Source organism: Temnothorax curvispinosus, unplaced genomic scaffold (assembly GCF_003070985.1).
Source record: "Temnothorax curvispinosus isolate PA1 unplaced genomic scaffold, ASM307098v1 QBEX01000525.1, whole genome shotgun sequence".
NCBI classification, from domain to species: domain Eukaryota; kingdom Metazoa; phylum Arthropoda; class Insecta; order Hymenoptera; family Formicidae; genus Temnothorax; species Temnothorax curvispinosus.
Window position 1 is genome coordinate 2,160,224 of NW_020210305.1, and position 14,669 is coordinate 2,174,892.

Consider the following 14,669-nt stretch of genomic DNA (forward strand, 5'->3'; position numbering starts at 1 on the left):
ATTTATACACAATTCTTTAATACAATTCTTATAAAAAATATAATTCTTTAATACAATTCTTATAAAAATATAATTATTTAATACAATTCTTATAATACTATGATTACATTACATATAATTTATTTTAAATACCATATAATTCCTCTTAATTAATCGTGTTGAAATATCTAAATGTTATTTTAAATATTATTTTGCTATTTGATCGTATCATTAAAAATCTTCCGAGAATATATTTTTTAAACTTAAACAGTTTGAAATAAAATTAATATCAACCGTGATGATACGCAATTATAATGTACATAATAAATAATAAAGAAATAATTAAATAACGAATGAAACATACAAAACTAAATCAATTTTTTATCTACAATAATAATAATAAAAATAGAGCTTTTTGTGCTTGATTTCATTGAAATTTCCGGTTTTATTTCAAACTGTTTGAGTTTACAAAATATACGATCAAATATTCTTTAATAATTTTCTTTAATTTGCTTTAATTTTATTTTTAATTTATTTTACTGCAAGTCTTTTGTTTCGCTGCAGTCTCGGTTTGGTTATTGCTACTTCCACTAAAACTCGAAGAATTGCATGAATCAAGGGTGTATTCGGTGTCGGTGTAATCATCGCAATGGCAATTTGAACAGCTACAGGTGCACGAAGAGTAGGACGAATAGGAATCAGATGAATATGATGAAGATGAATACGTTGAATAAGATGATTGTGACGAGTACGATGACTCGTCAGTGTAACTGCTGCCAGAATCTGATGACTCGCTGCTCTCTGAAAGAAAGAAAAAAACAGAGGGATCAGTTCCGGAAATATCGTATTTGAGACACGGTTGCGTGACTCTCGCGTGCAAATTCTCGGTAGAATCTATCAAACTGTCCAACATGAGAAATGGTTATTATCTTAAGTGATGGCGGGAATTATAATTATTTCGTAATATATTTAACATTCTGACAAAATTTGATGCATTCTTGAAAACCTAAAGGATTCGTTGAAATTAATACGCGTATTTAATAGTTGGTCAATAAAGAGTTGGAACTTAGCTTTTGCGTATAAAGATATAAAATCGAGAATTGCAAAGACGTCTTACCTAAATCGTTTTTAATGCGTTTTATTTTCTCCTTGACAATTGTTATACGTCGGCTAAGATCCTGCATAGCTCTCGCAGTCTTTTTATTCTTTTTATGTTGTCTCATCTTTTTGTCATGCTCTTTTTCTCTCGAACATTTATTGTCAGCACGTTTTGCGCAGCTTTCTGGAAAATAATTATTAATTGATGTAAATTAACTGGAAATAGCCTTTGTCAACAAATTGAATGCATAGAAATATTTTGGATATTCCTCTTACTTTTGCATTGACATTTTATATTCTTTACGTTATTTATTTGCGATGATTTATTTGATTGGGCGTTTTTTTGCAGTTTGTTTTCGGAATTTTCTTCTTTTAGCTTCTTCTCTTTCAATTGATTAGGCATGTTTTTGTCTGGAAAATATATACCGTTATTAAAATAGGAAGTATAAGATTTGTCTCGTTGTAAAAATTTATATATTGGTTTTTCAGTCAGTGTCTTACCGCATTTCTTAGATTTAGTATTCTTTTCTATATTATTATTTTCTTCCACTTCACATTTTTTTCCCATTTCGCTAAGAAGTGTCGCGCAACCTAAAAAAATTTAATTATTATCAAAATAATTGAGTACGAGAAAGAATATATATTTTAAACATCTTTTGTATACTTACTTCGCTCTTTCTTATCTTTTACTTTATTTTTCGATGTATCTTTATTTATTTTATTAGACTCCAAATTATTTTTTAATTCCACATTTGTTTTTTTCTTTCCACTAAGCATGCTTGCGCCTGCATCTGAAAAATATTATATTTTTATTATTAAGAGTACATCCAGGATGTAAAAATTTAAATGTATAATTGGTGCTTTATTTACTTTCGCCTTGCTCGTCTTTTGTATTCTGCTTCGATATTTTCTGTTTTTCTTTGCGCCCAACATCTGTCTTTGACTTATTTTCAGAATCTTTAATTTTCGGTTTTTTAATTTCTGCCTTTTGATTCTCCCTTATTGATTCTTCCTTTTTTGCCGTCTTTTTTGGTGTTTTAGATTTTTCTTTTTTAGGAGTGCTCGTTTGCAGATTTTTCTCACTGATATTTGTTATGTTCTGCAAAATTTCTTTATTTGTTATATGTTTGATTGAATCGACATTCTTCTCGCCACTAGCTTCTGAAAATGTTTGGATCTTTTCTTTTACATTATCAATATCACATGGAAGTTCTAGTGAAATTGTTTGCTCAACCGTCTTAGAGGTCTGTCGAGGCTTTGTTGAATTTCTTTTCCTTTTATTTACTACAGTTTTTGCTTCAATAACGTTGCTATTCGTATTTGATGAAGTCCCAGGCAAATCCATCGGGTCCTTTATTGGAGACTTTACTGGGGATTTTTTCGTAGAACTCAGACGTTTTCTCGGACTTTTCTTCGCGGTAAGACCTGTATAATCGTTATATTAGATTTATTTTATTTTAATATTTTTTTATTTATTTTATATATCTCTCGATTATATTATTAAAAATTTGTAGTTATTGCAGATTTAGTTGCAAATATTTAAATAATTTAAATAATTTTTTTTTAAATAATAAATTTTAATAAAATCTTGTCCTTACTTGCTTTAAGAGCCTTTTCTTGTGTAATCTTATTGTCGAAATCATTCAGCACTTTTTGAATACAAGCAGCTTCACTCTTTTCAAACATTTTAACATCTATCAAAGGATCGGATTGTAATATATGGTCAACGTCGAGCGAACCGTTTGCAACGAACGATAATGCGGATCTTCGCACTTCGTTTTTATCACTACGACTTTTCGTGCTACGACTCATATCACTTGCAATGTTATCACCTGTTAAGAAATATTTTAAATATCAATATAACATATATCATATTACAATCAAGAAGCGACGCAACGCACATTTTGCGATATGTCTTTGTGATTATTGGTGGAGAATTTAAAACGAAATCGTATATTAAAATTTCTATTTTTGCAATTTCATGATATTAAGAAAAGTGAAAATATTGCATATAGTATAATTTACTTACTTAGATCACAAAGATTCTCTTTTTTCTTTGTTCAAAGATTTATTTATTGCAATCTATCTTGAACGGCAAACGCACTGCTTTAGCTATTTCAGTTTTTTATTAAAATATTACAAATAAATAAAATATTACGAAATAAATCCAGTATTTAAATAATAACGTGGAAAGATATTAATTTCTATGAGAATTGTGAACGCTTATACTAAGTATTATATCACATCTGTTCGAGACGAAAGACACTTCAGAACTATTTGAATTGTGTTCATACGGATTAACCTTCTTAGACCCTTGCCAGAGATCGACATTCTTCCCCTGTACGTTGGTATTTATTATGTTCGACATGTAAATAACAAGAATGATGACTCTAGAGTCTAGAATACACAGAGGTACTCTTTGTAACTTTGATAACATACATTCTTTAAACCTTTAATATATATACCGTTATTATACATGGCATACGTACGTTACATATGTACGATTATTTAATACATTAAAAACTATTTTATCTTTAATAATTCTTTAATAAGTGATAATACTAATGTAATTCCGTGATAATATTTATATAATTTCTCATGAGACAAGTTCTCTTAGCTTCAATGCATCGTCTCACACGAGGCCTATTGATTATAAAACGTGAAACGAGCAAATTGAAGATTCGATATATTTTATTTGCGTCACGATCCTTTTCGTCACGAAGCATTTACGCCGCAATTTCTTTGCAACGTAAGTTCTTACGTTGCCATTATAACGACGTGGCATTATATCGAGATAGGCACGCGTAGGCTTGGAGAACGTCAGAAAAACCGGATTATCGAGCGTGCTCTCTTAGCGGGACGGAAAAGAATTCAATGACGTCATAGTGTCGAGGTGCCGGCGCACGGACTATACACATAGCTAGTACCCGTAACATCTGGTCGATCGAGTGGAATAGGGCTTTGTGACGTCACACGGCCCTCGATGAGATCACTTGGTTGCTAGTGATGTCACAGTGTATTCCCTTGTCGCGTCGGCTGTAGCGTCATTCACTGCGTCGTACCTTTATCCATTTTAACTATCGATAGGAAAATTGAAGTAGAAGAAGCTGACACCTTTTACAGGTCAGAGATAATTTACTTGGCTACATAGCGGTGTTTCTTTTTGAAGGTTGATAAAATCGGTCTTTACGCTGATCGGATGAGACATTTTCCTTTTTCCTTTAATTATTAATGTTGTAGGGTAGAGGCATTGATAGATGTATTTCGAGTTTATGAACAATATTCAGTTATACTTTTTTCGCAAAATAAAAGTAAGCAGATATTTGAAATCTAGGTAACATGATTCAGTCGTATAATCGAAGATCGAGACTATGAATTGTGTCACTGTAAAAATAGATTTTATAAAGTAAGATATTTTTAAAAAAGATCTCCACTCATTGAACATTTTTTAAGAAATCTGATATCATAAAACTTGGAAATAAACAGCACAGCATTATACGAATAAAACAATGCAGTAATTTTGAGTCGTCAGATTTTATATATACTTTTGCGAGTTACAATATGTGATGTATAAATTGACCGTTGGATACAATTCATTGGGCAATCTTCAATAAATCTCTCTCTCTCTCTCTCTCTCTCTCTCTCTCTCTCTCTCTCTCTCTCTCTTTCTCTCTCTCGCCCTAAGACACTACAAAACTCACTTTCATCTTTTAAGATAATATTTATATATGCAAAACTGTCGGCGCCAATTGGTATGAATCAGTGATGCAATTTAACGATTTTGTGAAATTGACTTTTCATCGTGGTTGACAAAAAGAATGATAAGTAAGAGTGATTATTAATGATCGCAATTAATAAGTCTGAACTTCAAACGACGTCAATGACGTGTTCGATTTTTTATTCCGCTCTACGTAAAGAACGAAAAAAAATATTTTCTTTTTTTTTTATTTTATATATTTTTATGCAGGATAGTAATATCGAATACGTCAATTTAACGTTATTTGATTATCATTATTAGATAATTTCCGGAAATAAAATTTTGGAAATAATTGAAGCTTGATCAGATCTTATAAAGTATAGTTAAGTTATTAAATATTTTAGGTCATAAATAAATAAATTTATGAAAGAGAGAAGGAACACTTTGCCTATTATTTTTATCTGTTTGCAGCGTCGAGATCTAAATTTACTGAAAGCTCTTTGGAGCTCTAAGAGAATCAGACTCGTCTATATTAATAATCACGTTAATCAAGCTGTTCCGCGTACATGGCAATCAAATAGTAACTATAATGAAAGGTTATATATTCAGAATACTATTATTACGTTGCTAGTGCAATCCATGGACCTAATATAATCCGTGCACGTGCTCTATTGCACGTGTCAGAACAATGTATTTTCCAAGACAGGTGGTATATCGCATTGCCGAGACGTTAACAATGTCCGAGGAACATCGATTTCTGTCCGAAAATTCGAGGTTTTCCATATCGTCGCTGCGCTTTGGCTTATTTTTACTCGCGCGAAAACATGGAATTACAGATTTTACAAACAACTCATGTGAGAGATCGTGTACAGCTCTGCAAGTAATAATAGCGACTGCAATTGTTTAATCATGATAGCGATGAAACCAGTTTTTAGATATTGGATCATGATTAATCTATCTAAAAATATACGAAAGATCTTTCGAAGCATTAACACATGTTAAAAGATCTATTATAGTCCCGATATTACACTAGAAAAATATTAGATATATATGACGTTACATAAAAAGAAAAAAGTTTTTTTTGAATTTTCTACGATCGAAACTCGCCAATATATTCTTCATGATCATTTTTCATTTTAATAAAAAAATTCTGAAAGAGTTCATGTCTACGCCATTGCGGATGCAAGCAGAGGTTGACGGCTGTTGAGAGTAATAACTTTAGCAGAAAGAAAAGAAAAAAAATAAATCTAAAAGAAATATATATCTTGCCTCGGGGATCACGATCGTTTGACTCACGAAAATAAAACGTCGATTCCACCATGCGGTAAGACCGGTGCTCACACGCATATACACGTATATACCTATATAAAAGTGTCATCGTGCCATTCTCGAGAATAGTTGGGCGCTGCGCATCGAGTGAACATGATCGAGGTAAGAGGAAATCAGAAATTCCGCGATAAGAAATATAAAGAAAAAAAACGAACGCGTGCACATGTTTTCCGCGAGTGACGTCGGTTTTCCGTGTCGGCTGGTTGAACACGTAATTCCATCCGGAAAAAGTGAAAAATTTCCTCGTCAAAGTCCCGATTGTATAACTTTCCTCGGATCGAAACGTGGGATTTGACGAAGTGAAGGGATTCATGCGATGGGAATCACGCGAGACTTGAAACTTGAAATGTAAAAAAGTGTATGACAAGTGTAAAAGTTTACATTGACCAAGCGATTGACTCTGATTCTGATTATAGTGCTAGAACTTTTAATGTTAAATTGCTTTTTTGAGATAGCTCAGCTGATTATGTCATGAAAGATTCGTTACTGTCGTATTTCAAAGTTTTCGTTATATAAAGATGTCTTTTTTACTGACTCACTCTTTCTCTTAAATTCTTGAATAAATGACATTTGAAGAAAGTAAAAATAACTTCTTGATTTTTAATAAAAAATGAAAAGTCAACCTGAATATAAATATAGGCGCGTAAAATGATAAGTTATATAAGCATTTACATTTTTATTGAAGTTTCTTTTTATCGCCAAACGAAATATTCTTGGAAAATAATGTCAAACTATTTTGGTTTTCGGATAATTTTGCTTCACTATTAGCAAGAAGATTTGCAATTGAATTTTGTGGCTAAAATTACGCGAACGGTTAGCGTGATTGTGTGGGCAGGGGTTTGCCGTTCGCCTAATTTTAGCCATCGAAATTTAATTATGAATCTGTTACTGAAGGCAAAGGCGAAGTTACTCTTGGAGGTAATTGACGATGTACGAATAAATCGTTAGTAATTAATAACGTTGGAATATTCTTGGGAAAGATTGCGTCACGATAAAGACGCTTAGCTGGTGACGATTTATTGGAAGAAATAATTATAGACAGTGGAAAAATTTATGTTTGAAATGATTCCTTGGGTGTTCAAATTAACAACTGATTTTAGAGACGCGAACACCTTATTTCGGCAATCTGTCTTCGCAATCAGTAACGGGGAAAAATCTTTTTTATCCAGTACAAAAATAACTTTGTCTCGTTCGAAGAATTTCTAGTCAATCGCGAGAAAGTGGGTTATCTTTCAACCTGGTCGCGATTTGGGTCAAGTGAAGTGGAGCCCGAGATCGCGTCTACGTAAAATAGCGAGGGTGTGAGGATCTCACACGTATTTCTATCTACCTACCTGCGAGTGTCGCGTCAAATCGTCGTCGTCCGCTTTAAATTTTCACGAGATTCCCCAATGAATTCAATCTCCAGGCGGTTTCCACCGCACCGCGCGCGAAATCGTGCAGTTCTGTGTATTTGCGCGACGCAATAAAAAGTCATAAATTCGCGGCTGCGTCGCCAAGCGAGGCATCTCCAAGCGATTTATCTCCGCTCAGATCCTCCGGCGACTTCGAATTAATTTCGCGTAAATCCCGTGTATGCCACGTTAAAAAAATAAATCTTGCGTGCGTGATCCTTTGGCGATGGAACTTCGCGCTTTTTTGCGGGACGTTGACTGAGGGCCAGTCTAAACAATTTGAAATCTAGACATTATATATATAGGTATATATATATTATATATATATAAATATATATATATATATATATATATATATATATATATAAGGAATAATATTAATTCACATAATTAAATTTATAATCGATTTAATAATAACGCTAATAAGTATTCTTTAAATTACTGCAAAGAATTTTAGCTACAAATTTTCAACATTAAATATTAAATATCTTGATAATTAATTACGGAATTTAGGCTTTTTAAATTAAAGTCTCTTTTAGTTTAAATGAACAATATGATTTTTTGTTAATTAATTTCGTTCCAGATATTCAAATCGCTGAAAGCATTTTATTTTAGATCAATTATAATTCAAAAAGCATTGAAATTTTAATATTTATATTAGGAATAGGATTCTGTGTTCAACGCGAACCTACTGCAGTTAAAATCAAGAGTGACGCTTCTGGAATATTTATTCGGAATATTTGGATTAATAACAGAAAGCATAATTATGCAATTGTTTTCTAAGCGCAAATGAAGATCTTGTATAACACACACCCCGATGCAACCGCATTGCATTCAAATGCTTTTGATGCAGTTTCTGGTACTATTCCTTGGCGTTTACGGGGCATTGGCGGCTCCTCATGCACCCCACGTGAGTCATGATTCTCATCTGGACAATAATGCGGAAGTGGTCGACGGGCAGTTTCCCGGTACTGAGAATCTAAACGAAAAGGCACTTCCAATATCTCGCTTATTCGCCACGGGGACGAATAATCTGCCGACGAGAAATAATCTGGCTGAGAGATCTCAAGTACCTCAACGACTTCCCGGGACGGCGAATCTGGCGGAAAAGCGAATACCTGATAACGTTTTGAAGAGATTGTCGCAAGTGGTTGATGTCAAATAAAAGAAAGAAAATTGCAGTCTAAAATGTAATTATTTTATTCGATAACATTTAAAATATATTTGACTGCCGTCAATATTGATATCCGAATAATTCATATAATTGCACGAGTCTTTTTATTAAGATTAAAACACATTTCCAATATTTAATAATTTTATTGCAAAAAGAAAGCAAGAATCTTTCTGAAAATTATATGGACACGTACACGTTACGATCTCATAACGATTATTTCATTGTGCATGTGCATTATATTAATAATGAAGAAAATTTCTTTGGTCTGAGAGAATACAAATCATCGAAATAAAGAATTAATACATTCTATATTAACATAGATAAACCAATTACTTTGGAAGATTTATGAATAATAAATAATCCGAAAGAAAAATTTGTTGAAATAATTACATTTTATTATAATAGGATCGTAACAAATGTACATACATAATCACCGATTATTGCATTATCTACTACAAAGTAAATAATTCCAAGTTACTATGTAACAATGTAATTATGAGAGTGATAAAATGATTCGCGGATGAAGCCGCAGAAGAAAATATGCAATTTACATTTTTTTCTTTCCTCTTCTCTTCTCTCTCTTCGTTATTACCTCCCAGGATTGCTATTATGCACTTGCATATAGCAATTCTATGGACAAATAGAAAAATGTCACCCTAATAATTCGAAGCAAGAAATAAAGAAATAAACTTCATCGTCGATATAATTACGCAATTTATTTTTTCATCTTTTATGCCCCGAACCATTTTGTTAATAACAATATCGTTAATTTGTAAAATTGAATTTACAACGTGTTTGATGACAACGTTAGCAAAAATATAATAATACAATTACTCTAGAATATTAGAATAAAATACAATAAATTGCTTTATAATGGGAAAAACAACAATATATAACAATATGAAATATTGATTTTTTTAATGAATAAATTATTCGATTATCTTTCGGTTATTTTATGGAATTTATGGAAATCTGTTCTTTACATTGTTTCGCGTACATAGCATTCGTCGGTAAAGATGAAAATGCTATCTAAAACATGAATTTTTATATTATGAATAAATTGAAATTGAGATTTATGTGGTAATAGCAATTGTGACTATTATACATACATATAATTTTCGTATATATTATATATTTAAATTGCGAATCTCTAAGATATCAGCGGTCAATAGTAATATCGGCAGTCAGTACGCAGTTATCGGATTACTTGTGAAAAAGAGGTACCGATAGCGTTTGTATCGATTTCATTTACTGTTCACTTTATTCAAAAGATAACGCCACAAACAAAATTTAGAAGCATAAACGATATATAGAATAATCTAAAATAAAGATTGAAAAGGATAAGAGAATATAGCACTCACAAATTCAAACAAAAGATATACATTTAACTTAAATTACCTTCGATGGAGATGAAAGTGTTTATTACAACTTAGATATTTATATTTATAATCATATACGTTATGAAGATTTCAAATACTCTAATAGAGAATAAAAACATGGAATATTGTTTGTTCGTTATAAGAAAACATATTTACTTCTTGTCTAAATAATCTTTATTATAGATTTTGAAATATCTCTTTATTTAAACAGAATTATCCTCAACTTTTATTTTTTTTTACTTTTTTTTTGCATAAAAGAAGCGAAAATATTTACTCATACAATCAATATGTCACGCTCTTCTAAGATTGGCGTGCCACCTCTTAGCTTCTGCTGTTTCGTACTTGCCGGACATTATTTCGTCGGCGAATTGCACCAAGTCATGGCAGTCCTTCGTACGTGTTAGAACTTTAATCCAGTCGGCGTTTGGATTTAATACACGCAACCGATTAACAGCGAGATTACACAGGGCTCTACGTGCAGTCGTCGAGCTTATGGTAGCTTTAAACTAAAATTAGCTGAACTTCGCGTATCTTCGATACTGCGCCTTATTCCAGCAGCGCCTCATGTTGATCGTCGAGCGCGAGGATAATAGGATTTCAGCTCACTCGAAAAACTTGACTTAACCGCGTCTATCTATAAAATCTGCAATTTAATTAATATATATTAAGATAAAACTGCGATTAGAGAAGACGAGAAAACTATCGATTGGGATTAATTTAAAATTAACTGATATAAGAATTACGTTTTGATATAAATAATTCGATTAGATTTTTTTTATCAGACATTCCGAATCTGATGTAAAATTATGATTTGTGAATTATAACTATGAGATCCTTAAAAATAGTCCTTACAAATTATAGATTTGACCTAAAATACCTTTACTATATCTTTCTTTAAACACAATATAAAGTATAGATCATCGAATTATTCCCAGATCGCTTAAAACGGCTACATCCGACACACGCTATCTTCCACACACAAAAGCGTCTTCAATCCACAATTACATTTCGATCGGGCATGTGTAATCTCGGAATTCTCGCATCGCGGTGAAAATTGCCAAACCAGTTCTGTGAGGCTTTATCTCCTCTTCGTGCACGCGCTATTACGTGCTATTATAGCGCGACATCTTCACGAAGTGTGAAATCTAATATTCACGCCGCACACAGGTTGTTGCTTCAAGCGCGTGTCCCTGTTCTCATACATTCGTGTCCGTGTGTGTAGCGTGTACACCGACACATGCCATTCTGGTCGGGACACACGCGATGCGCGAATCAGAGAGAGAGAGAGAGAGACAGAGAGAGAGAGAGGAGGGGGAGGGGAGAATCTGGGCATTCGCTTCCACAACCGCTAATCTTAACGGAAAAGGATGGTGTTTGCACGGTTAGAGGGGTAGCGCCGACAGGTTACGGTTTCGGAGGCGAGTCAAAGACACCGACCACACTAGTGCAACAGCAGTGCCCCCCGGTCAGGTGGGTTAACCGGCTCCTAACTTTGACCGACGCCAGCCGACGCTGCTTGCACTCGCGAAATTGGTCGATTAAAGCCGCCCACACACGTATACACGCAAAATCCGCACGATGCATTGCGCATTCAAACACGATAATTGCACTGTTAAGCAGATAGAGATCCGAAGATTACCGGCCAACATTGTGATGCCCATGAGAAATCATATGATTTCAGTTTCACATCTCGATTTGTTAAATTGAATATGTAGAACATAATAAAACAGAATAAATAATGCACACACGGAGAGAGAAAGAGAAAAAATCAGGAAAATATGTATTTAATTAATCATTTTGTAATCAAATGAATTTTATAAGTTATAGATTATTTTTACTTCTATATACGAATAATAGAGTTACGTAATAAATTAATTTTTTTGTGAGAAGGCTGGATGATATGTCTATTATATTTGTCGAAGAAATCATAATAGCGAAAGGGCACTATGGTAGCAAAAGGGCACTACTCGCTTTCAGAGTATCGGATTGCGATTCGGTAGAGGCATGTTGTAGTGCTACAGTTCCGATGGACGGATGCAATATCGCTGATATCGTTGCCTGGAAACAAAGCTAACTGCACATTTCCTCGTTGAGTAACAACGCGATATAGCTACTTAATATATAATTCTTTTATTATAATATCTTACTCTTTTTCTGTCTTTTATGATAAAGTTTACTATCTGATAATAAAAAGTTTACAAAGAAGATTACGCGAGAAACTCTTTGTATGAGCAGTGAATCAAAGTTTTTCTAAAAATATATTGAAATTTTTAAATTATATTAAAATTGAATTGTTATACTATACTTATATTTTTATACTGTATTAAACTACAGTGGAATTGTTAAATAAATCAAAATTTACATTTTGTTTAAACTCTTAAGGGTCAAAATATACTGTCACAATTATTCTTTTAATGAAATGTTTGAAAATCTGTGTCTCAGTTTTTTGCGCATACATACATTTATGTGGCATGTAGACTATCGATAATGGAATAAAGTAATGCCTTTTTGAATTTAATTATTAACATCTTTTTAATTAAATGATTATAGTACATGCGATATAAAGTAAAATAAGTAAAAATATTCCCAGCACACACAGTACTCTAAAGCTGCACGTTTAAAATGGTGGATACGTTTTAGCAAAATAGTCGTCGCTATGAAGTCATAACATTTTAAGTTGTACACGGAGCACGTGAGGAGATTCATTAATGGAAAATGCGGAGTAGCTAGGTAAATACGCGTGCTGTATACGTTTACACGCAATATCGTTAGTAAGTTTTAAGCGCATTTAGCATGTAAGCATGCGTTTGTAAACGCTTTTTGCGAAAAAAAATCGAGAGAGAATTTCTATGATATTTGATGATGTAAATCATCGCTCTTTAAAAACCATCGGTGACTTTAAAACTTTTTTGAGTTATTCTCTTGCATGGTTACGACTTTCTAGCCTATAAAAAAATTTAATCTATATAAGGATCGATAATTGATAAGCGCAGATTTTGAAAATAATTTGAAGTAGCGATTCATATGATTCATTAAGAAAGTATTTTACCTTAACTAATCAATAAAATGATGATAAATAAAAGATTGTAAATTTAAAGATATTTAAAATATTAAAATGTAAAGTATAATTAAACACTTTCTAATTTGATGGTTGAACTTTTAAAAAATCATTATATAAAGAGTATTAAATTAAACTTTAATCTGTCTAACAAACTTGTGGAATTTTTCTCAATGATACTAGCGATTTTCTGTCATCTTGATTCTTAGTTTCCCTTTTTCTTCCTCTCTTTTTAAAGTTATCCCATCTGCCCGCAAGGGACAATATCGTTTAGTTTAACTTTTCCGGGACCGAAAGCCTAATTTTAGGTTTCTGGCGATTCAACCTAATTTTATTGTATTTATGGGCTTAACAGTATTCAAATTTAAAAAAAAAATTATTATCTATCTCGATACTTTAATAGCTGCAACTCCGGAATGAGGGAACAGACGTGACCCCTAACGCGGTGGCTGAAAATTATTAGATTTACCGGTATTCACCAATGATATTCATAGAATACCGAAAACACTATATTTGTTTGGCTAAAATTACTTCTTTCATTGTGCATTTATTTCGAAATACATTGATATTACTTTGCATAATCACTTTTTACTACCTCATACCTCACAAAGTACGACATAATTATATTTTTATACATGTTTTTTAACAAATTTTTTTATTGCAAATAACGAACAATCATTTTAACAATAAACAATAATATAACATTCAAATACAGCAAAAAAATGACCCGTAAAAATTCTGTCTCCCGGAAGCCTAATATTAGCCTTTAGACTACGTCTTTATATATCTTGTCTATATATAGTTCACATAATAAATGTTACGTAATACGCTTGAAAAATGAACTTTGTCGTTGAGTTGTAAAAATATATACTTATCATCTTTAACTTCTATGACGACCGATTCTTTGAAGTACCGAGAAAGTTGAAGAGGCCAGGAAAGGGAACTGAAAGAAGGTTCTATTTTCTATCGTCAAACCCGGCGGGCTTCTTGAATCGTCGTTACTCGGAACAAGGGAGGTAAAGTGTCTTTGCATTTGATTCGTAGTTACAATGGCGATTGCCTTCGCCAAAGCGTGAGTGCAGTTCGCTATTGTTCCTCAGCATGTTGCCTCGAAAAGGGCATTTCGGAGAAGCGTAACTTCTCAAGACCCATTGGGGATCGACAAATCGTGTAATATTCCGATCATATTGGATATCAAGTTGAAGAGTTCGCGATGATACAATATTGATCGAATATTCCAAAACAATTAATACTATTTAAAGCCAAGGGAAAAGTAGGTCATCTTTGATAAACAAATTTAATACATTAGGATACCTACCACAAACGCGCTACGTTTATTTATTTCCTGATCAATATTTCTTAGTGTATGATTTAAGAAACAAATAATAAATTATTAATACTTTTTATTTTTTAATATTTAAAATTTTTTTCAACATTTTTTAAAATTAAGTTTAAAACATATTTATTATTATTCTATTTTTTTATATTGCGCTTACAGAGTAATCATATTATAATTTCGATAGAAATATCTTTTTTACGTTCACCTTTCTTTTTTTAAGAT

At 32.4% G+C, this 14,669-nt stretch overlaps 2 protein-coding genes and 1 long non-coding RNA gene across 3 annotated transcripts in view; 2 read left to right on the forward strand and 1 right to left on the reverse strand.

The window, feature by feature from the left end:
- LOC112454707 overlaps positions 1–14,669 on the forward strand; it is a 218,199-nt gene that overhangs the window by 20,649 nt on the left and 182,881 nt on the right. The window lies entirely within an intron of this gene.
- LOC112454679 (glutamic acid-rich protein-like) lies at positions 370–3,331 on the reverse strand. Its single transcript, XM_025016187.1, has 8 exons — positions 3,107–3,331; positions 2,676–2,909; positions 1,948–2,502; positions 1,746–1,868; positions 1,579–1,668; positions 1,354–1,488; positions 1,097–1,261; positions 370–780 (listed from the first exon to the last, which is right to left on the reverse strand). The coding sequence occupies exons 2-8, from the start codon at positions 2,887–2,889 to the stop codon at positions 506–508; spliced, it is 1,557 nt and encodes a 518-aa protein (XP_024871955.1). The 5' UTR covers positions 2,890–2,909; positions 3,107–3,331; the 3' UTR covers positions 370–505.
- Positions 6,128–9,385, forward strand: LOC112454700. Its single transcript, XM_025016232.1, has 2 exons — positions 6,128–6,205; positions 8,351–9,385. Exons 1-2 carry the CDS (start codon positions 6,197–6,199, stop codon positions 8,660–8,662), a joined length of 321 nt encoding a protein of 106 aa, XP_024872000.1. The 5' UTR covers positions 6,128–6,196; the 3' UTR covers positions 8,663–9,385.

Coding starts and splice junctions, on each gene's coding strand:
- LOC112454679 (XM_025016187.1), bottom strand. CDS start 2,889: ATGAGTCGTAGCACGAAAAGTCGTAGTGATAAAAACGAAGTGCGAAGA. Junction 1,869..1,947: donor AAAAGACGAGCAAGGCGAAA/GTAAATAAAGCA, acceptor AATATTTTTCAG/ATGCAGGCGCAAGCATGCTT. Junction 1,262..1,353: donor TATAAAATGTCAATGCAAAA/GTAAGAGGAATA, acceptor ATTATTTTCCAG/AAAGCTGCGCAAAACGTGCT.